The sequence below is a fragment of the Equus przewalskii genome, chromosome X (assembly GCF_037783145.1).
Source record: "Equus przewalskii isolate Varuska chromosome X, EquPr2, whole genome shotgun sequence".
Lineage (NCBI taxonomy): Eukaryota > Metazoa > Chordata > Mammalia > Perissodactyla > Equidae > Equus > Equus przewalskii.
In genome coordinates, this window is record NC_091863.1 from 65,039,391 (window position 1) to 65,062,124 (window position 22,734).

At 33.6% G+C, this 22,734-nt stretch overlaps 1 protein-coding gene across 14 annotated transcripts in view; it reads right to left on the reverse strand.

The window, feature by feature from the left end:
• RPS6KA6 (ribosomal protein S6 kinase A6) overlaps window positions 1-22,734 on the reverse strand; it is a 170,242-nt gene that overhangs the window by 52,577 nt on the left and 94,931 nt on the right. For all 14 annotated transcript variants that reach the window (XM_070606605.1, XM_070606602.1, XM_070606603.1 and 11 more), the window contains 5 exons: window positions 16,845-16,926; window positions 16,112-16,192; window positions 14,595-14,674; window positions 3,613-3,719; window positions 3,302-3,339 (listed from right to left, as the gene is read on the reverse strand). In XM_070606605.1, coding sequence (XP_070462706.1) covers window positions 3,302-3,339; window positions 3,613-3,719; window positions 14,595-14,674; window positions 16,112-16,192; window positions 16,845-16,926 — 388 coding nt within the window. The remainder of the gene's footprint in view (window positions 1-3,301; window positions 3,340-3,612; window positions 3,720-14,594; window positions 14,675-16,111; window positions 16,193-16,844; window positions 16,927-22,734) is intronic.

The window sequence follows — 22,734 nt, forward strand, 5'->3', positions numbered from 1 at the left end:
GAAGAGAATTTTCTTATCCTCTGTTACCTTTCAGAGATTTTTGCCACTCCACAGAGGTCCTTTGCTGTACTATTTCTGACAAAACTGACATTTAACACTAGAATTTGCCAGCAATCGATTGACTAAAATGTTTACAATAATAAGAGTTAGCTACAAGACTGAATAAGACAGATGTTAAAGTGGTTTTTTCAAGCCACTAATTTGAAAAGGAAACAAAATGTAGAAATCAGCTATATAAAGGGTTTTTGGGGGGAGGAAGGGCAGTATATCTTTGTAAGCTTAAATGACATTTTTTTATAAGATTTTAAATTTTAGAAGCACATCCAGAACACAATAATTTGATGAATATTTACTATACGTAATCTCAGCAGTTAATCTGAAGATAATCATAAAAATTAATAAAACTTTCTCATGTGTACATTGTTCTCTTAAATCGTCTCCTCAAGTACCATATGATTTAAATTTCTGACATTATATATTTTTTCTTCCCTCTCTTTATAGAAATTACCCCTGAATTATGTACCTTAGAAAATACATTACAGCAACCATAGACAATACAAATTAATTGTGTTCAGTGTATAACTTTCAATGGGATATTATGAGTAAACATTTTTTTCTAAACAAGACAAGTCATATTATATAGTTAGTTTTTATATAGAATATGGTGGGCTGTTCCAAAAAAATTAACACATAAAGACACTATAAATAATACATTAACAAGTACACAGATATTTTGGGGGTATCCACTCCCATTCTACTGATCTTCTGCTATACAATCATGATCTCAGTATGAGGTCAATCAGGCTTAAAGCACAATCATCCCACAGAACATTTCTTTAGTCTACTGCCATTCCAGAGTAACCTGTTAAACATTAGGTCCATTCTTCAAATCTGGAGAATTTTTAAAGCAGACAGGTAAAAAGAAAGGTATTGCCACTCTCCAAAGATTATTCTGGGGAAATTTATAATGCTAAGGAAGACTCTGCCTAGATGAGATATTCCTAAATCACTACAGCTCACTGGCATCAATGACAAACAGCAATCAATCTGGCACTAACAACTATAGTATTCAAAATGGAAGGAAGAAAGGAGATAAAAAGGGAAGGAAGAAAAGAGGCAGATAAAGAAGGAGGAAAAACAGAAGAAAGCAAGTAAGGAAGTAAAAGAAAAGGAAGAAAAGAAAGAATAAAAAGAAAAGAAATTAAAGGAAAAAATGAAAAAAGTCTTAAAATACTTGCTGTGAATGGTCACACTTCAATCAACCTTATTGGAATGTTGTGAAGTTAAATTCATAAATTTATTACTCATTACAAAACTTTGAATTAGGTTGTAATCATAAAGCAGTGTAAATTATCTAATATTTATTATTGTGTACTTTCTTAAAAAAATGAGTGCCATTTTAAGGAAAACAGATTGAATTGTTAAAAAAATACATATATATAAAAAGCATTTCCTTCCTGTTGCAAGCTTGTGTCCCCTGCTTATAAATTAACATTGATTCTAACTACTCCTCTCCTCAACCAGTTTGAGTTCAAAAGGTGTAAAAGAAGAATCCACATTATAAAACTAAATATAAAACAATTTGACATCATTATTAACTTTAATGTAGACGAGATGTAGGTAGGATTTATTGTACTCTTCTCCCACCTCCCTTGCTCACCCCCGATAAAACAGGTATAACTTATTAGGAAAAATCAAAATAATTAAATTCTAATTAGCTCTGCAACTAAAGTTTGATTGCTGTAAAAGGAAAATTATATTTTATACAAAATTTCAAAACTCGAATGTTCTCTCTTCATAGTTTTTTTCCTCTTCCAATCCCTTTAAAACTACTTTGCTTCTTTTATATATGAAAAAGAGAAGCAGGCTATGAATGAGTAAGATTCACTGAACTGTATTTGAACTTTGTCACATCTGCTTGAGCTTTCAAGTTAACAGCTTCATTCATTCAATTTACATTGAAGCAGTATACTTAGGAATTTAAAGCAACTTACCTTTAAAGTGTACTGGTCCAAAATTCTCTGTAAAGACCACATCTTCATTTTATCTCTGTTTTAACATTTTGACAATTAAATACAGAATTTACTATCTATTTAAAACACAAGTAACCTTTTGAGATTGGCTCATTCAGCATAATGCCCTTGAGTTCATCCAAGTTGTTGCATACATCAAGAGTTCTTTCCTTTTTATTGCTGGGTAGTATTCCATTGTATTGATGTAGCACAGTTTGTTTATCCATTCACTCTTTGAAGGACATTTCCAGTCTTGGGCTATTACAAATAGAGCTGCTATGAAAATTCATGTATAGGTTTTTGTGTGCAAATAAGTTTTTATTTCTCTAGGATAAATGCCCAGGAGTGTGACTACTATATGGTTCTATTTATATCATATTCTCAAAATAACAAAATCAGAGATGTAGAATAGATAAGTGATTGCTAGGAGTTAGGGAAGGGAGAGGGAGAGTGTAACTATAAATGGGCAGCACAAGAGAGTTCTTTTGTGGTTGTAGAACAGTTTTGCATATTGATTGTGGTGGTGATATTCAAATCTATATATCTAATAACATGTCATAGAACTATACACAAACAGAAAAACAAATGCATGCAAAAACTAGTGAAATCTAAGTAAAGTATATAGTCCAGTTAGTTGTACTGTACCAATCAATTTCCTGAGTTAGATAATGCACTGCAGTTTTGTAAGATGTCACCACTGGGGCAAGCTGGGTAATGGGCACACAGGACTTCTCGGTACTATTTTTTCAACTTATTGTGAGTCTACAATTATTTCAAAATAAAAAGTTTTTAAAAATAGTATAATAAGGATACTTGATGCCTAAGAGTCCTGGGAGGAGTAGAGTAGCACAGAGTGTTAGACATAGTAAACCCTCAATATCCAAAATAAAGCAAAATAAAACATATGCTTTTACAAATAAAGAAGAAAATGACCACTGCTTGTGAAACACTTGATTTAAAAGTTTATAACTCACTAATTTCAAATACGATAACTAACGATAACTCTTTCAGTCTAGACTTAAACTAACATAATGTGTTTGTACCTAGAAAACCAAATGTCACTTCTTAATTAGGATAGAAACTCTATTGTACAATTTTTTGCTATTACAAATAGAACATATTGAGAGCTATCTTATCTACCTTTCAAATGAACTTTAGTTCACAAAAAGATGAATAAAATACTAATTAAATCAAGAAAAAGGAAAAAAGAAAACGGGCTTAGACAAATATATATTAAAATAACGAAAAATATAAGATGGGCTTAGGATAGAATAAGAAAATTTGCATACCTGTTAACTTGATATGTCCTATTTCATCAAGCAAAATGCTGTAAATCAAAATTCATATTCACAAGATGGAATAAAATATTTTTATATAAAACATTTACATAAAAATCACCATAAACTTAAAATAGGTATCTGAAATGCTGAGTATTTTTTAAATGATTAATTTTAAATCAATGGGCATCTTACGAAGATTACTTTATATAAGTTTCATATAATTGTATAATTCATATATATATTTTTATATAATCTTTAAAATAAAAGACTTAATGGAGAAAAAAGTAGTTATAGGATACATAAGGAGAATATAGCTTTACTTTTCTGGCTTCAGGTCTCTATATACAATTCCTAATCGGTGCAGATGATCCAAAGCAAGTGCCAGTTCTGCGAGGTAGAATTTCACATCTTCCTCTGTAAACAGAACCTAAAATAAAGTAATAATTTACATTTGATCTTTTTTTCAATATTGATTTTCTAAAATTTACTTCTTTAAAAAACAGTAAACAGACAAATCTAGGCAAATAAGAAAATAAGAGAAGTAGACAGAAGAAACTAACCTCTTTAAGAATCCTTCTCTTCAATATTAACCATTTTAATTGTAAATCTTCCTAAAATATATTATGTAGCTTGGAATACACAGCACAGGATTTTTTTTTAATGACAATGTCATAATATGATTATTAATTTTAGTACCCTACTACAATATAGTTATGCCCTCAGGATCTTTGAAGTATATAGGATATTTTGATTTAGCATTGGTAATTCCACTATTTTCTCTTTCACTGTCTACTATCACTTCTCAAGGATTTCGCTTTTAGCAGCTCTACTAACACAAAGCTTCTGATACACCAACACAAATTATTAAATTAGTACCTCTTATATTGAACACAGTTCTAAATCCAATCTCTGACCAAAGGGGTAGCTCCAGGCCTCTTCTGCTAGTAAAGTACATGAGTTTAATGGTACAGTATTCCTCAATCTTTTTGCGCCTCAGAACAGAGCTGCTATGATGACGTGAAAACAGCACTGGACTTGGAATCAGAATTAGCAGTGTAATGTTTGACATGTCACTTAGCCCTCTAGGCTTCAATTTCTAAACTCTGAAAAATAAGGATAATAATATCTGCTATATCTATCTAACAAGGTTGTTGTGGGAATCAAATTAGTTTAAGTGCAAAAAAAACTCCGTAAATTGCAAAATGCTATGTGTGCAACCCTGAAGTATTATTATAGGTTTATGTCTATATTTGTTCACAAGTGAGTGCTAATTTACACACAAAACTGGGCACTACTCAACCATTAGATCTGAGTTTTAAGATTTATCAAGGGCTTCCAACTGGTAAAACAAATAACTTTTCTAGAAATTGGTTATTTTCATTAAAGAAATCTCTGGATTATTAGGAAAACTCAAAATTTGAATAAAATATCATAAAATCTTGTAACTGGCTTGCCCATTTAGAATTATAGCCACTTAATTACATAATACAGACTCGGGTTACTAGTAAAACTGCAGAGAATGAGCAGTTAAAGATAAATTTTGATACTCCACCTACTTTTAAAAATGATCTATAGAAAAACAAAGATTGTTCATTATCTAAGTTTCCGGAGAGTTCACTTGAATATTACATAATGGTAAAAGTATAAGAACATCATTTTCACTTGATATTTTATTAAGAATAAAAATACTTTTTACTTATTTAACTTCTGAGGAAGGCTAATTAAAATGTTCATTGAAACCTAACACATATGAAAACCCTAAACAAAAACCATTCAAACTTTAAAGAAGAAACTTTGCCTCGGTTACAGTTTATGGTAAGCATACTACCTTGTCATGAAGTTGAATCTGTGAAAAGCTTCATGATGGATGCAAATAAGAAACTTACTAAGTAGCAATTAGGTGCCAGTCACTATATATTCATTATGTTATTACAATCTTCCAAACAACTCTGTAAGGTTGGTATTATCACCACCTTAGATATGGAGAAAGAGACTCAGTGATAAAATAACTTGTCCAGAATAACAAAGCTAGTAAGAAGCAGGCCCAGGATTTTAACTCTGAAATGTCTGTTTCTAAGAACTACCTCTTCCCCAGAAGTTACTTCTGCCATATGTTATGCTACAACTTAAGCTTTAGATTCATTACCATTAATACTTTCCAATTTACTAATCAATCTATCACAAATCTCCCCAAAAATGAAAATTACCTAAAACCCCAGCACCCTAATGTAAGCACTGCTAGTCTTTTGTTGACTGCTCTTCAAACTGTTCGCATACGTGTGTGTGTGAGTGTGTGAGTGTGTGTTTTACCATATTCGACATCATACTATTTAATGGTCTCCTTTTTCTCCACTTAAAATTATATCATAAACACTTTCCATATATTTAAAACTTATTTATAAAGAGTTTTCAACATGTGCACAATATCAACATATTAATTTACCATAATTTACCTAAATGTTCATTTGGGTTTTTCCAGTTTTTCACTATTTTAAATAACTCTATAACATGCATATATGTTTTTAATATTTATGATTATTTCCCCAATTTTGATTCCTAAGGAATAAAACAGGAAATACTGGTCAAGGAGAAAAAATAGTTCACAATTTTTGATATACCCAACAAAATTATTTTCCAAAAAGATTACAATAATTTCCACTCCCATCAGCAGTTTATGAAAGCACTTGTCTTACCACATCCATGATAGCATTAAATCTTTTCTAATTGGAAATACAAAAATGACGTCAATTGTTTTAACGTAAATTTTGATTCTTAGGCTAACATTTTTTCCATGTCTAGTGGCTTTTCTATTTTTTAGTGAATTATCAGTTATGTGTTTTTATTTCTTATTTTCCATTAGTGGCTGTTTTTTTCAATTGGTACAAGCCCTTTAAATATTAAAAATGTCAGTTGTGGGGCTGGCCCCATGGCTGAGTGGTTAAGTTTGCACACACTGCTTCAGTGGCCCAGGGTTTTCCTGGTTCAGATCCTAGGCACAGACCTAGCACTGCTCATCAAGCCATGCTGAGGTGGCGTCCCACAAAGCAGAGCCACAAGGACCTACAACTAGAATATACAACTATGTACTGGGGATCTTTGGGGAGAAGAAGAAAAGAGAAAAAAGAAGAAGACTGGCAACAAATGTTAGCTCAGGCGCCAATCTTTACAAAAAAAACAACTCAGTTCTCCATCATATTACTTGTAAATATTTTCCCCACTGTGCTGGTTTTTGATGATCAGTAATTCTTAATTTATGCAGTCAAATTTATATATCATTTCTATATGATTTTCCTTCATAACTTTAACGACTAAAGAGACCTCCATTCAATGGTCGACTACATATTCAGCTGAATTTTCTTTCTAGGATCATCGTTTTTCCAGATTTAGCTCTTCAATGTAAGTAAAATTTACCTTTGTTTGTGGTAGAGATGACAATTTAAAATTATTTTTTTCTGAAATATCTAACCTATTTCTCATATACTGTTTACTGAACAATCAATCTTTTTGACATTAACTTGTGATTCTTCCACTATCATAGTAATATATGGTAAGTCATATATACCAGAATACTCCTGGGCTATACAGTATGTGTCTAACCTTGTGTTGATACTGTGATGTTTTCCTTTAGCAGCAACTTTATAAAGTTTTAAACAAGAGAAACGAGATAGGGCAAGGAAAGGGTGTTCTTTATTTTCAAAATGTCTTATGTGTTTTCATTTGTTTACTTTTCCAGATAAGCTGGTAAAATCATTCTGTTAATTTCAAACAAACAAAAGTTCCTACTGGGAGTTTACAATTATTTTAAGCCTATAAATAAATTCTGGAAGAATGCAGCTTTACAATTACTAACCATTCATCCCATTATATTTTCTATATTAGCAAAGAAGGGCATGGCTTAAGAGCTGTGTGTATGTTTAGTTTAGGGGAGAGAAATTTGGGGAGGTACCATTCCCTTTAAAATATATAGGATGTACATTATAAAATTCTTTAACATATACAAAAAATGTACTTTGTAAAGTCTTTTTCTAAGGCATAAAGAACAAGTCTTCATTTTGAACAATATAACAGGTTTTTTTTGTACACACAAGAGACATATGACCAATAAACAACTACTTATTAATAAGCTATCTATAGAAATAACCATTAAATCATTTTTAAAAGCCTATTCAATGAATATACTAATTTATTATCTTTTGGGAAATGCATTTAAATTGCTTGCTCTTACCTAATATTCCAGACTTAGGAATCAAAACTTACTGACTGCATCTCTGTGCTAGTATGGGTTTAGATAGTCCCACATCGAGAATGGAGGTCTGAAGAGTTTAAAAGAAAATTAGAAATGACTACAAGTAAGAATTTCTCAAACACATTCTTGACACATTGTTGACACTTTTACAATCTAACAAAAGAAATCATGAATACTGGAGCCTTGTTATACTGTTGTCCCTCTATGTCTTGGGATCAGCTTTTAACAATGTCCTTTAAAGACCCTCCTTAGAAGGTGGTCCTAGACAGATCCTACCACATACTGAATTTTGTTCTATAGTAAACAATATACCAAGATCACAGTCTATGTTCATGCATGTTCTGCACTGGAGATAGACAGAGATAAGCCAGAGACCTTAGCCACTTAAGCACTGGCTAGCATCCCAGAAGCACACTGTTCCTTTTTCACAGCAAGTTCCAGAGTTATGGGAATCAAAAGGAGCTCTCCCACACCCAACATTTTAATTCTGGAAGTCAGATGCTGAGCCACTATCACCCAATTAAAATGCTACTCCCAGACTACCACTTCAAAACAAAATGAAGTAGACAAGGACAGGATTTAATCTCCCACCTGATGAAACAACTAAAACACAGAACAAAATATATGAAATGACATTTTTCAATACACTGGACAGCAGGCAACAAAGGACAGCGAATACTGAAAGATGGGAAACAAATGAGGTAACAACTATATTTGCCCCAGCTTACTACCTGGAAAGAGATTCCAAGCAGCAGTGCAGGAAAGGCTAAGTCAGGCAAAGCCTGGAAGACTCCCTGAGTTGATGAGATGGAGCTGAGAGTCTGGGGAGACAAGAAGGACAGAATTCACAAGATAGACTACAGAAGGGAGAATTGCACAGAGAAAGAACTATAGAGTTATGTAAACGGTCTCCCTCAAGTATTCAGCAGAAAAATGCTCAGCACATGTAAGTGAGGAAACCATCCTGAGGCAGGAAAGGAACCAATGAAAGAATTAGAGGGACTAATCTACGGAACTCACACAGGGCCAGGAGTAGTTCCTGCTACCTCCAGCCAGAGCAGAAAACTTCATAATTCACAGGACAATGGCTAGAGTAATCAGAAGGGTTTTGTTTCAGAGTGGAGCAGAATTAACCCGATTTAAAAACCCGAAAGAATCAAACTAGTTGCACATTCTAGAACAAAGCTCAATAACATTTATAGGAATACAAAAATATCCATCACCTAATGAGGTAAATTTCAGAATGCTTGCCATCCAATAAAAAATTGCCAAACCTCAATCTGAGGAAACTACTTGAGCCCAGAAAAGGAACTCCAAAGGATTAAAAGAAAAAACCCAAAGATCTCAGAAAGGACCAGGATAGGTCCTGTTCCCAACAGTGAGAGTAAAGAAACCTTATAATTGATAGGGTGTTGGCTAGAGTACTAAGAAGGGTCATTCATCAGTACTGGGAAAAATTAATCCTAGACTAAATTCTGCTCTGGTTCCACATAACAAAGCTTAAAAGCAAGATTCAAAAGGTTAACTGCATCCAAGAACAAAGTTAAATACTACTTATAAGAAAACAAAAGTATCTAGAGTACAAGAAAATTAAATTCAGAATGCCTGCCATCCAATAAAAAATGATCATGCAATTATCCTACCATTGAAGCATGAAAGGAGCCAAATATAATACTTAAACACATGGGTGTGGCTGTGTTCCAATAAAACTTTATTTATAAAAGTAAGCAACTGGCTATATTTCGCCTGAGACCACAGATTCCTGACTCCTGAGTTAACGATTTATACTACAAACGCTTAAGCAACTACTAAAAAAACACAACAAAGTATTTATAGATAAAAAGCCAATTGCAGAGCTAAAAATGAAATTGCAAAAATAACTAATTAAAAATAAGGCAAAAAAAAGGAGGAAAAGAGAACAAAGAAGATATGGGACAAAAAATACTAAATAGCAAGATAGGAGATTTAAACTCAATCATATCAATAATCATATTAAATGGAACAGGTCAAACACGCCAATTAAAAGGCACAGATTTTTAGATCAGATAAAAGGCAAGGACAATTATATGCTGTCTTAAGTAATGCACAATAAATATAAAGATAAAAACAGATTAAATAAAAATATGAAAAATAATATACCAAGCTAACACTAATTAAAAAAAAGCTGGAGTGACTATATTAATATCAAAGGAGATTTCAAAGCAAAGAACATTAGTAGGCATAACTCATTTCATAATGATAAAGACGGCAATTCATCAAGAGGGACAATAACCCCAAGGGTTTCTGCATTTAATAACAGAACTTTGAAATACATGAAGCAAAAGTTGACAGAAATTCAAGAAGAAATAGATAAATCCATAATTATAGCCAAAGGTTTAATCCCTCTCAAAAATTCATAGAACACATGGTAAAAAATTAGGAAGAATATAGTAGACTTAATACCACTATCAAACAACTCGATCTAATTGGCATTTACAGAACCTTCCACTACCCAACAGCAGAATGCACATTCTTCTCAAGTGCATGTGGAACATTTAACAAGATACACTATATTCTGAAGCATAAAAAATTATAAGTGAATTTAAGAGAATTCAAGTCATACAAGGAATGCTTTATGCCCACAATGAAATTAAATTAGAAATCAATAATAGAAAGTTATCTGGAAAATGCCCAAATATTTGTCAATTAAATAACATACTTCTAAGTATCCCATGAGTCAAAGAAGAAATAAAAAAGAAATTAGAAAGTATGTTGAACTGAAAGGAAACAAAAACATCACATATCAGGGGCCACCCCAGCGGCATAGTGGTTAAGTTCACTTCCTCTGCTTCAGCGGCCCAGGGTACACAGGCTTGGATCCCAGGCGTGGACCTAGCCCCGCTCGTCAAGCCACCCTGTGGTGGCATCCCACAAAAAAAAGAGGAATATTGGCTCAGACGTTAACTCACTGACAATCTTCCACAAGCAAAAAGAGGAAGACTGGCAACAGATGTTAGCTCAGGGCCAATCTTCCTCACACACTCACATACAAAAAAATCACATATCAAAATTTGTGGGAGGATGCTAAAGCAGTATCCAGAGGAAATTTATAATACTACAAACCTATATTAGAAAAGAAGAGGGGCCAGCCCTGTGGCCGAGTGGTTAAGTTCATGCACTCCACTTTGGTAGCCCAGGGTTTCACTGGTTCAGATCCTGGGCATGGACATGGCACCACTCAATACACCATGCTTAGGCAGCGTCCCACATAGCACAACCAGAGACACTCACAACTAGAATATACAACTATGTACCAGGGGGCTTTGGGGAGAAAAACAAAAAAAAAGAAAAGCAAAGAAGGACCCAGCCGCGATGGCCTAGGGGTCTAGTGGTTAAAGCTTGGTGCACTCTGCTTCGGCAGCCTAGGTTCAGTTCCCCCACGTAGAACCACACCACTCATCTTTCAGTAGCCATGCAACAGCGGTGGCTCACAAAGAAGAACTACAAGGACTTACAATTGTGATGTACAACTATGTACTGGGGCTTTGGGAAGAAAAAAAAAAACAAGAGAGGAAGACTGGCAACAGATGTTAGCTCAGGCTGAGTCTTTCCCAGAAAAAAAAAAAAAAAAGAAGAAGAAGAGCTCTTTATTAAAAAAAAAAAAAGAGAGAAAAGAGGAAAGGTCTCAAACCAATAACTTCAGCAACCATCTTAAAAACCAAAAAAGCTAGTGAAACACAAAGTAAGCAGAAGAAATGAAGTACTAAAGATTAAAGTGAAAAACAATGAAACAGAAAACAGAAACACAATAGAGAAAATCAGTGAACCCAAAAGCTGATTTTTTTTTTAAGAAGAACAATAAAATTTATAAACCTCTAGCAAGGCTAAGCAAGACAAAAACAAGAGAAGACACAAAATACTAACATCAGTACTAACATCAGGCATGACAGTATGAACATCACTAATGATTCTACAGCTATAAAAAAGATAATATGGGAATATTATGAACAACTTTCTACCAATGAATTTGAAAACTTTGATGAAATGGACAAATTCCTTAAAAGACAGAAGATACCAAAGCTCATTCAAAAAGAAAGATAAACTGAAAAGCCCTAGTCTATTAAATGTAATTTGTAGTTAAACACCTTACCATTAAAAAAAACCTTCAGGCTTCTTCACTGGTGAATTCTAGCAATCATTTAATGACAATTTAACATTGAACTCTTCCAGAAAATTGAAGAGGATAAAACACTATCCAACTCATTCTATGAAACCAGGATTGCTCTGACATTAAAACTAGACATAAACAATATAAGAAAACTACAAATATCCCTCATGAAAACAGATGTAAAAATTCTTAACAAGCTTTTAGCAAATATCATCCAACAACATGCAAAAAGGATAATACATCATGACTACATAGGGTCCATCCACAGATACAAGGCTGCTTCAACATCTGACAATCAATCAATATAATTCACCACATCAAAAGATTAAAGAAGGAAAAACACGATTATCTCAATAATTGCAGAAAAAGAATTTGACAAACCCTAACATACATTCCTGATACAAACTCTCAAAAAACTAGTAACAGAAGGGAACTTTCTCAACATGATAAAGAACATGTGAAAATACCTATACTTAACTTCGCAATTTATGGTGAAATTAGGCTTCCCCCCTAAGATCACAAATAAGGCAAGAATGTCTGCTCTTACCAGTTCAACACTGGACTTGAGGGTCAAGCCAATGCACCAAGACAAATAAAAGAAATAAATGACGTCCATAATGGAAAAGAAGTAGTAAAACTCCTTGTTTGCAGATTACAAATAGAAAATTCTATGGAGTCTACAAAAAAACTGCCAGATGCAATAAGTAAGTTTAGTTAGATTGTAGGATATAAGTTCAATACGAAACAATCAATTGTATTCCTATCTAATTTAAAAATGAAATTAAGAAAGCAATTTAAATTACAAAGGGATGTAAAAACAGAAAATAGAAATAAATGTGACAAAGGATGTGCAAGACCTGTCCGCTGAAAATGAAAAGACATTGCTGAGAGCAATTAAAGACAACTCAAATAAATGGAGAGAGATACCATTTTCATAGATTGAAAGACTCAATATTGCGAAAATTTTAATTATCTACAAATTGACCTATAGATTCAATGCAATTCCAACCAAAATCTCAGCAGACTTTTTTTTGTAGAAAATGAAAAGCTAATTTAAATATTGATAAGGAAATGCAAAGGACCTAGAAAAGGCAAAACAATTTTTAAAAAGAGCAAAGCTCAAGGATTTCCACTACCTGACTTCAAAATACATTATGAAAGTACAGTAATCAAGAAAGTGTGTGGTATTGGCATAAAGATAGACAAATAGATCAATGAAACAGAACAGTGTGTCCAGAAATAGACCTTCACATATATGGTAAACTGATTTTCAAAAAAATGCAAGGTAATTCAGTGGAGAAAGCATAGTCTTTCCGATGATAATGCTAGAATAATGGGATATCTATATGCCAAAAAAGAAAAAAAGGACTTTGACTTCAACACATAGCTGTCACCATATACTAAAATGAACTCAAAATGGATTATAAACTTAAATGCAAAACCTAAAACTACGAAACCTCTAGAAAACATAAGAGAAAAAGATAATCTTTGTGACGAGATTAGGCAAATATTCCTTAAATAGGACACCAAAAACACAATTCATAAAAGGAAAAAAATCATTAATCAGACTTTATCAAAATAAAGAACTTCTGCTTTTTGAACGACACTGTTAAAAAGAATGAAAAGACAAAGTATAGACCAGAAAAAAATATTTGCAAATAACATATATGGTAAAGGACTTACCATCCAAAATATATGAAGACTCTCAAAACTCAATAAGAAAAATAACAACCCAATAAAAAATGGGCCAAAGATTTAAACAGACATTTTATCAAAGAAGATAGAGAGATGTCAAATAAGTGTATGAAGAGATGCTCAACATCATTAGTCATCAGGGTAATGCAATTCAAATCACAACAAGGTACCACTACACACTTATCAGATATCCAAAATTAAAACTAAACTGATCATACCAAGTGTTGGCAAGGATGTGGAGCAAATGAAACTCTCATATGCTGCTGGTGGGAAGGTAAAAATTATATAACCACTTTGGAAAACAGTTTGACAGTGTCTTTAAGATAAGTTAAAACATACACCTACTATACAACCCAGTCATTACACTCATAGGTATTTAACCATAAAAAATGAAAACACATGTACATACAATCACTTGCACATGAATGTTTGTAGCAGCTTTACTGCAATATCCAAAACTGCAAACAACCCAAACATCCATCAACAAGTGAATGAATTAACAAATGGTGGTAAATCCATACACTGGAATACTACTCAGCAATAAAAATGAATGAACTACTGATACATGCAACAACATGGATGAATCTCCAAATAATTACTCTGAGTTAAATCAGCCAGATAAAAAAAGAATACATAATATATGACTCAATTTATATAAAGTCCTAGAAAATGCAAACCAAACAGTGATAGAAAGCAGATTCAGTAGGGGCAGGGCAGGAGGGAGGCATCACAAAGGGGTACAAGAATACTGTTGGGGATGATGGATAAGCTAATTATTTTTGATTGTGATGATGCTTTCACAAGTGCATACAAAATGTCAAAATTTATCAAAGTGTATACTCTAATATGTGCAGTTTATTATATGTCAGTTATTCCTCCATAAAGCTGTTTTAAACATGAATAAATTAGACACTACTCACAGAGGAATTTTGGTAGCTTGAGTAGCCAAAGTCCTAGGTTTGTCCCTATCTACTTCACCCATTTATACTGATCTTGTGCCTAAGAGAATAATGAGTAGCACACTGAGATGATCTAAATGACAGGTAGACAGAAAATGTCATTAACTGGCACATCCATTATATACTATGCAATGAAACAAACAGAATAATTACCATTTAAAATTTCTATAGGAAAAAGGTAATTAGCAAAAGAACAAAAACGATTTTTGTTAGTTTTGTTTCAATAAAATATAGTGAAAATTTACAGATACTCACTTCTTTGGATAATCTTGTGAAGACATCTCCTCCCCTGAGAAAATCCAATATTAAATACAGCTTCCCTTCAGTCTGAAAGGCTAATCAGAAATTAGAATGTAATAACAAAACCTTAAAGGTTTAAAAAGCTTAGCATACTTTTAAGTTAATATGTATATTTAGTAATTTCATCACTAAACACTATAAAGCAATTAAGCATTTACTCACATGGTCCATTACTGGATAACATTATTTCAAAATTAAACCTAGTGTTGAAATAGATATAAACCCCTTCCCAGAACATAATCAACCTCGCGTATGGCTTTACACAGTAACTTCTACCACCATCATTTTCCTGATTTATGGAGCATCATGTTCTACTGCAACTGCCTAAACTCTGCCTCCCTGTCTATTGAAATCTATTAATTCTTTCAAGCTCAACAAAAATGCCATCTCCTCTATTAAGCTTTCCTCTATTAAAGAATTCCTCTTTTTCACATTTCCTTAGAGCATCCCCACCCTCCTCCCCATCAGAATTTCTCAGTACTACTTTTGAGATCTCATTGTACTTTATGTCTCTCTTACACTACTTATTCCATTTTGATTTGTACAATTAATTTGTTTACATGTATGTGTTTCCTACTGGTTATAAATTTCTTGAGATCAGAGACTGACCTCTAGAGCCCACTGCATTTAATATAGTGTTTTGCATACAACTGGTGTTTACGGATTAATCTAATAACATCCTGGACATTCAAGGAAGGAGGTCTTTAGATACTATGTTCATTCCATTAGGGTAACGGGAGTGAAAGAATAATGGGTGGGAATTTCTTGAGGGTTTTTTATAGAGATAATTGGGTACATATTTTAAGGCATTATTTGTCAAAATTATCTAAGAATAAAATCAATAGCTACTACTTTTTTAAATCTCAAAAATTTTAAGTGACAAAGTAGACCGTATGAGTGATTTATGATGTATATACCTTTGAATTCCCCATAGAAAGCCAAACTCTGCAATCTCATGCATACATTAAATTAGCAATGGAGCCATGATTCCAACTCAACTGTCTGACTCCAAATTCACCTTCTATTATACCTACTACTCACTAGTATTCCTCTCCCTCCAAATATAAGGAAGAATAACTCAAATAGATTAATAAAACTACACGGTCCTTTTCATTAGAACCAGGAAATAAGATTCATATGCTCATTATGAACATGTTCCAAAACAACAGAATATTTTGAATAAATTATGAAAGTAGTCTATAGACTGAGATCACTGGAGGTACAGCCCAATAGAGTACAGAAATACTACCAGACAAGTAATCAGAAGACACTATCTTGTTACCTTAGACAAGCTAACCAACAAATACAGGAAATACAACTATAAGCTAGATGTTGATTCTTATTTCAGATAAATACATTTTACACAGTTGAATGCATTAAATCAGTTTGAAGTATTTATTTCTTGTTATATTATTGTCTGAAAGGAAAGCTTAATTAAGTAATTCCATAAATTTTAAAAAGAGATTACATACCATAGTGCAATTTAACAATAAATGGATGATTTACTTCCACCAGTATATCCCTCTCCATCTTTGTCCGAACTCTGTCTCGAACTAAAAGTTATAGAAGGGTAGAATATATTACTCTTGTATATAATTTCAGTAGAGATTCTATCAATAATTCTCCAAAAACATAAAAATATAAAATATAACATTATAAGTGTCTAAATTTGCAGTCTATATATTCCTAGACAGTAATTACCACATTCTCAGAAAGCCAGCAAATTCAGTTTAGACCTAGAGATGGGTTAAAGTGACATAAACTAATATTTGGCTAATATGCATTTATTATATGTTAGCCTCTAATTGCTCAAATGAATTTACTGATTAAAACTGAGCACAGTGTTATTGTTGTCACAGCCTAGAAGATGATGCGTATAAGTGTATGCAGGAGTTTGCACTTTCTCAATATGGAACAGAAAGAACAGAAAAAATTAAGAATCTTGAAATAAAAGAACATAGCTTAATAAAATAAGTTCACTTTGAATTAAATAAAACGTCACTGTTTTTACCATGGTACACTCTCACTAAATTAGGCCATATGCCAATACCAAACCTAGAAATATCACTTACTGGCTAGAAAACTGTAACAATTACTAATGTTAAGAGGAGACTAAATCTACTCACCTTATACAAGCAATATACAGCATATTTCTTAAAACAAGCTTTACCAAATCCTACTTTAATAAGCTTTCTAATTTTCTACCTTTTAAAGAAGCTTTTTTTAACACCTTCATTGCATAGAGCTGCCCAGCATCAGGACCGGTCTTCTTTCTAACAAGAAAAACCTGATAGGAGAATTTAAAAAAAAAGTAAAATTTTCATTTCAAGCCGTTCTTGCTATACACACATAGTACCATACACATATGTCCTTGCATTTTCTCTAACTTTATAAAGATATACCTTTCCCTATAAATCATACTCTTAGTTAATATTTTCTCACTTTCATTCATTTATAGTAAATCACACTCTTGTACATACTACCGTAGAAAAGAAAATTTTAAAAATAGATGATATGGTCATGGACTTTGAGGAGTTTGGGATGTAAGAGACCAATATGTAAGAGATAAATAACATAACAGAAGACAACTGGAGGGAAGGGAGCTCCTTTTAAGATCCAAGTTCCTTTCTGTTACCATAATAAAGGGCAAACAAACGTGATGACCCTTGTTAATTTGATACCTTCATTTCTACTTCTTTATTGGTTCATTCTAGAAGTTACCAGGCATTTTATTTTCTAATAAGAAATCAGAGGCAATTCTTATCTGTCTGCCAGGTAAAAGAATCAAGATGGCAAATTATCCCAATAAACAAATGAAAGTTAAACCCTTTAAAGTTACTAAGGAAGCTTAAGTAATAATATTTCATATTTTCAAACTCAGATTATGACTCACTAAAACCTAAGTTCCTAAAAAGGCTCAGTTATAAAGATAAATATGAATAGATTGCAGTTTTATGAGTTATTTATTAGTTGAGCTGTTTCATTTTTAAAAATTAATTAGTAAAACTTGTTCACTGCCTCAACCTGCCATCCTCAACAAGCTCTATTCAAGTGTTGCTTAAATTAAAAATGTGATCAAGTTACTAACTTGTTCACATAAAATTCCACATGGGAGAGCTGTTGAGTCACTTTGATCTTGCCTCTTTCCCAAGGTATAGGTCAAAACCCTTTATTCCAGATCTTTTTATGTGATAGTTATATATCAGCCAACTGGGAGGGGTGTTTACTTCAAGGAACCTCTGCTTTCTTCCACCCTGAAAGTAAAGCTCTGGATCAGACCTAAACTCAAGTTTAGAGTTTTCACAATCATCTAAGGTAGTGTTTCTCACACTTTCTGTGAGGGCAAACCAGTCTTTTCCCCTTTCCTCCAATCTGTAGACCACACTTTTTATAAAATATAATCAAAATGAATTATTTAGAAAAATGAAATCTAAATGTCATACATAATACAATCCCATTTGTTGCAGGGAAAGATTTGCCCTGAGCTACCATCTGTTGCCAATCTTCTTTTGTTTTTCCTCCCTAAAGTCCCAATGCATGGTTGTATATCCTACTTGTAAGTCCTTCTAGTTCGACGTGCACTGCCGCCACAGCATGGCTACTGACAGATGGGTAGTGTAGTTCCACACTCTGGAACTGAACCCAGGCTGCTGAAGCAGAGTGCCCCGAACCTTTAACTGCTAGATCATCAGGGCTGGCTCTACAATCCCTTTTTAAACTAATATATTGCACACATAAAATTACTCTGTCAAATTCTATACAAGTTTCTAAATGCTTACTCTCAGTGTCTTACAGTGAACCAGTAGCAAAGAGTTCATACCGTACTTGGTGTAATCAAGAAAATCCAAATAGTAACAAACGGTTGGTTTTCGCAACGTCAAACTATCTTTGGAGAAAAGAAGGGGTTGAACCAAATCATAAATTTTGCACATCATCATTACTTCTGAATCGAAAGAGTTAAATTAAAACTACTACCCTATGTAATTTTGTTGTCTAAGATCTAGTTTGAACTCCAATAAGACTTCCCCAAACAACTTAGAACCCTATGAAAGTGTGTGTCTTGCCACAGATTTCAGTGGATTCATTCCATCGAGTTACTTTTACTGGAAAGGATATTCCTAAAAGTCCGTAACTTTTCACTGATGAAAATGGTTAGGCATTTGAACATAGAGTGTCAAATTTAACATACCTATAGCCTACTCTCAGTGTCCTTTATAAAACAGAAGCATTAAAAAATAAAATTAGGGACCGGCCCAGTGGCGCAGCGGTTAAGTGTGCACGTTCCACTTCTCGGCGGCCCGGGGTTCACTGGTTCGGATCCCGGGTGCGGACATGGCACTGCTTGGCACACCATGCTGTGGTAGGAGTCCCACATATAAAGTAGAGGAAGATGGGCACAGACGTTAGCTCAGGGCCAGGCTTCCTCAGCAAAAAGAGGAGGACTGGCAGTAGTTAGCTCAGGGCTAATCTTTCTCAAAAAAAAAATTAAATTAAATTAATATCCTATAAATGAACAGTGCCAAATCAGGCTTTTTAATCACTGAAGAATATCGTTTAACCTAGGTCAGACAGAATACACACACAACTAGATTATCATGGGGCTCTAAATGTCAAATAAAATCTATTGATCAAGCTAAAGAAGCTATGGACCCAGATGTATATTCTCTTATCCGTTTTTTTCAAGTTTTCAGTTGGCAAACAAGCAGACTTGTACATATTTGTATAGCTAATTTAAGAGGCAGTCTTCATCAGTTTTTTAAACAGTAAATTAAATGACTTGCCACAACACACACACAAAAAGCTTCAAAATTAAGCAAATGGCATTAACCCTAAGCGCTAAAGTGTTCATTGGGTTTTAGTGATAAGGGCAAAGAAATGCAGATAACCAGTTTCCCTTTTCCTAATCAATATCATGTGACCCAAAATGATGACAACAAAGGAGTCATTTCATGAGTGATGACTCTACCACAAGAAGAACTAGCTTTATTATTCTCTTCCTGGAAAGCAGTTCTCAATCTTTTTGGTCTCAGGAATCCTTTACAAATTTAAAAATTATTGAAGACTCCAAAGTGCTTTTTGTTTTTGTGGGTTATATCTATTGATATTCACCATCGTAGAAATTAAAGTAGAAAAAATTAACTACATATCAATTCACTAAAAAACAAACCTGTTACACGTGAGCATAAATACTTTTATAAAGATAACTGTATTTTCTAAAACAAAAATATCTGGGCCCAGCTCTGTGGCCTAGTAGTTCAAGTTCCACACGCTTTGCTTCGGCAGCCTGGGTTCATGGGTTCAGATCCTGGGTATGGACCTACTCCACTCATCAGCCATGCTGTGGAGGCATCCCACATACAAAAAATAGAGGAAGACTGGCACAGATGTTAGCTTAGGGCCAATCTTCCTCAAGTGAGAAAAAAGAGGAGGATTGGCAACGGATGGTAGCTCAGGGTGAATCTTCCTCACCAAAAAAATAATAATAATAATGAGAAAAGTGACATTGATTTATATTTTTGCAAATCTCTAATATCTGGCTTAACAGAAGACAGTTGGATTCTCATATCTGCTTCTACATTCAACCTGCTGCAAGTAAGTTGTTTTGCTTCAAGTACAGGAAGAAAATCAGGACTCACACAGATATGTATTTGGAAGAGGAAGGGGTATTTTTTCTTTTTCTGAGTGAGGAAGATCGGACCTGAGGAAACACCTATCGCCAATCTTCCCCTTTTTGCTTGAGGGAGATTGTCCTCAAGCTAACATCTATGCCAATCTTCCTCTATTTTGTATGTGGGATGCCACCACAGCATGGCTTAATGAGCCATGTGTAGGTCCACAGCAAGTCTTGATGGTGCATAGGTCCACGCCCGGGATCCAAACCTGTGAATCCCGAGCTGCTGAAGCGGAATGTGCAAACTTAACCACTATGCCACTGGGCCAACCCTGACAAGCAGCAGTTTTTTAAAGGTTGGCTGCAATGAAGAATCTGAAACCATATCAATTAACTGTCCATATTCTGCTACACAATAAGCCACTAATCTACCTTACACTCTGAATGAATTTTGTACTCGTGTTTGATTTGATAATATCATGTGTTGGTCATCTCAAAAACATTGGTTCACTGAGTTACGCAGATCATCCAAATGTTGACAGTAGCAATCTCATCAGAAAAGTCTTTTGAGTATTAAGATGTCAAGCTCATGGTGGCATAAAAATTTTCCAAAATTTTAATTTTTCCTTCAAAGCTCAAATTTCATCATTGAGAAAAATAGTTGTTTTCCATGAAATTACAGGCTTACTCCATTCCTTTTTGAGAAAATATCTACCAAATAGCCAAGTTTAAGTAAACATAGTTTGTCAATCATTCTTTCAAGTAAAAATGGTGTTCCATGAAAAAGTGGCTATTTCAGTTCACAACTCAAAAAATCACACAAGTGCCCTGTCTTGAGACAATCACCCTCTTTTGGTATGCAGCTAAAGTTCTTCATGTGTTCTTCTCATTTCCTCACATAACATTAAAAAGAAGTGTACTCAAGGGTTGAGATCTGATAAATTTAATCATTGTTAACACCTCATCAAAGACATTCTTAAGTAAAATTTTCATTTTTTTAAACAGCAAGTGTGTAGCAGTGAAGAATACAATAACTACTGATATAGTTTGGAGTCACTGCCTTGATTGGGCCAAGGTGCCAGAAGTTTTACAAATAGTATCTTGGTATTATTATGAAACAGTTTTTACCTTGAGGAACCCCTGAAAGCATCTTCTGGATGCCTAGGGCTAGACAGGCCACACTTTAAGAACCACTGTTCTAGAACATAGCCCTTAGTAGGGTTTAAAAGAATGGAGTATAGAGAACAATAAGAAGCAATCAAGGAAGAAAGAAAAAACTAGTACAGGCTTTCAGGAAGACACTTGCACAAACCAGTCATTTTTTCCCTAGCTCTTCTAAGACTCACTAGTATCCCAATATGACATCTAATAGAAGCCATCATTAACAGTGTAGCGAAGTAATTGTTTACTTGTTCATCACCTGATTTTGAGGTCTTATGGGTGAACTTTCCTAGCATAAGAAAATATCATCTCACTCTGCTTTCTTCCCATGATCAACTACAGAAGAAGTTGGGTGGCTTCAAACAACTGTATCTAAAAAGATATTAATCCTGATCAGAGAGGTTTCTTTGCAGTCACCCTAACCCAATTCTCAGAAACTGTCCAGAAGAGAAATGAGTTAGTTACTCCAATGTACTTTTCTCTTGGTCATATGGACTTTTATACTTTCCATTAAGAAGTACTCAACAAATGTTTGTTGAAGTGAACTGAAAGATCTCACGGCTTTAACCCTGCCTAAAAAGAAAGGACCAAGCACAAAAAATTTTAAGATGTAAATATATATTTTTAAAACTATCTCTTGGTAGTTAATCAATTACTTAAGAGGGCACGGATCTAATATTTTCAAAAATTCATTTCTAAGTCCTATAGTTAAAGGCTTTACTATCACAAAAGCAAAAAAAAAAGTTATAATCCACAAACTTTATGTATGCTTTGTGTAAATATGACTGGGCATGTGAAAAACAAGGAAGGTTAGTCTATTTCAAACATATTTTAATGTATTTTATTTGACTGTGTTTTAAAATAATTAATGTGAGTTTTTTGGTACACTACATTTCAATTAATAACATTATACTTCGTGTGCTTAAATACAGAATTTTATATGCATCTCTCATGATGATAATGCATGCTTCTTTAAAGTACAATTTGACAACTGACTTTAGTGTGGTTTTTCCCCTATTAAATAGACTATAAAGATATTTAATGTCACAAGGATTTATATAAGCTAAAACTCCATTTATTGCATTTTAATAATGGAACTTTTGTAGAAAAACTTAAATAAGACTGCAGCCCAAAGTTTCTTGGAATTGCTCCTACACTTATCTGATTCACAGCCTTGGCCAAATTCCTGAACAGGTTCAGTATATAACAAGTCACACCCACACAATGCCTACGCAAATGATGTAATACTGACAAGCAAGTATGTTCACATCCTAGGAAGAAAATAAAATAAACCACCTTCTTAATAAATCTTTGGTTGATGAA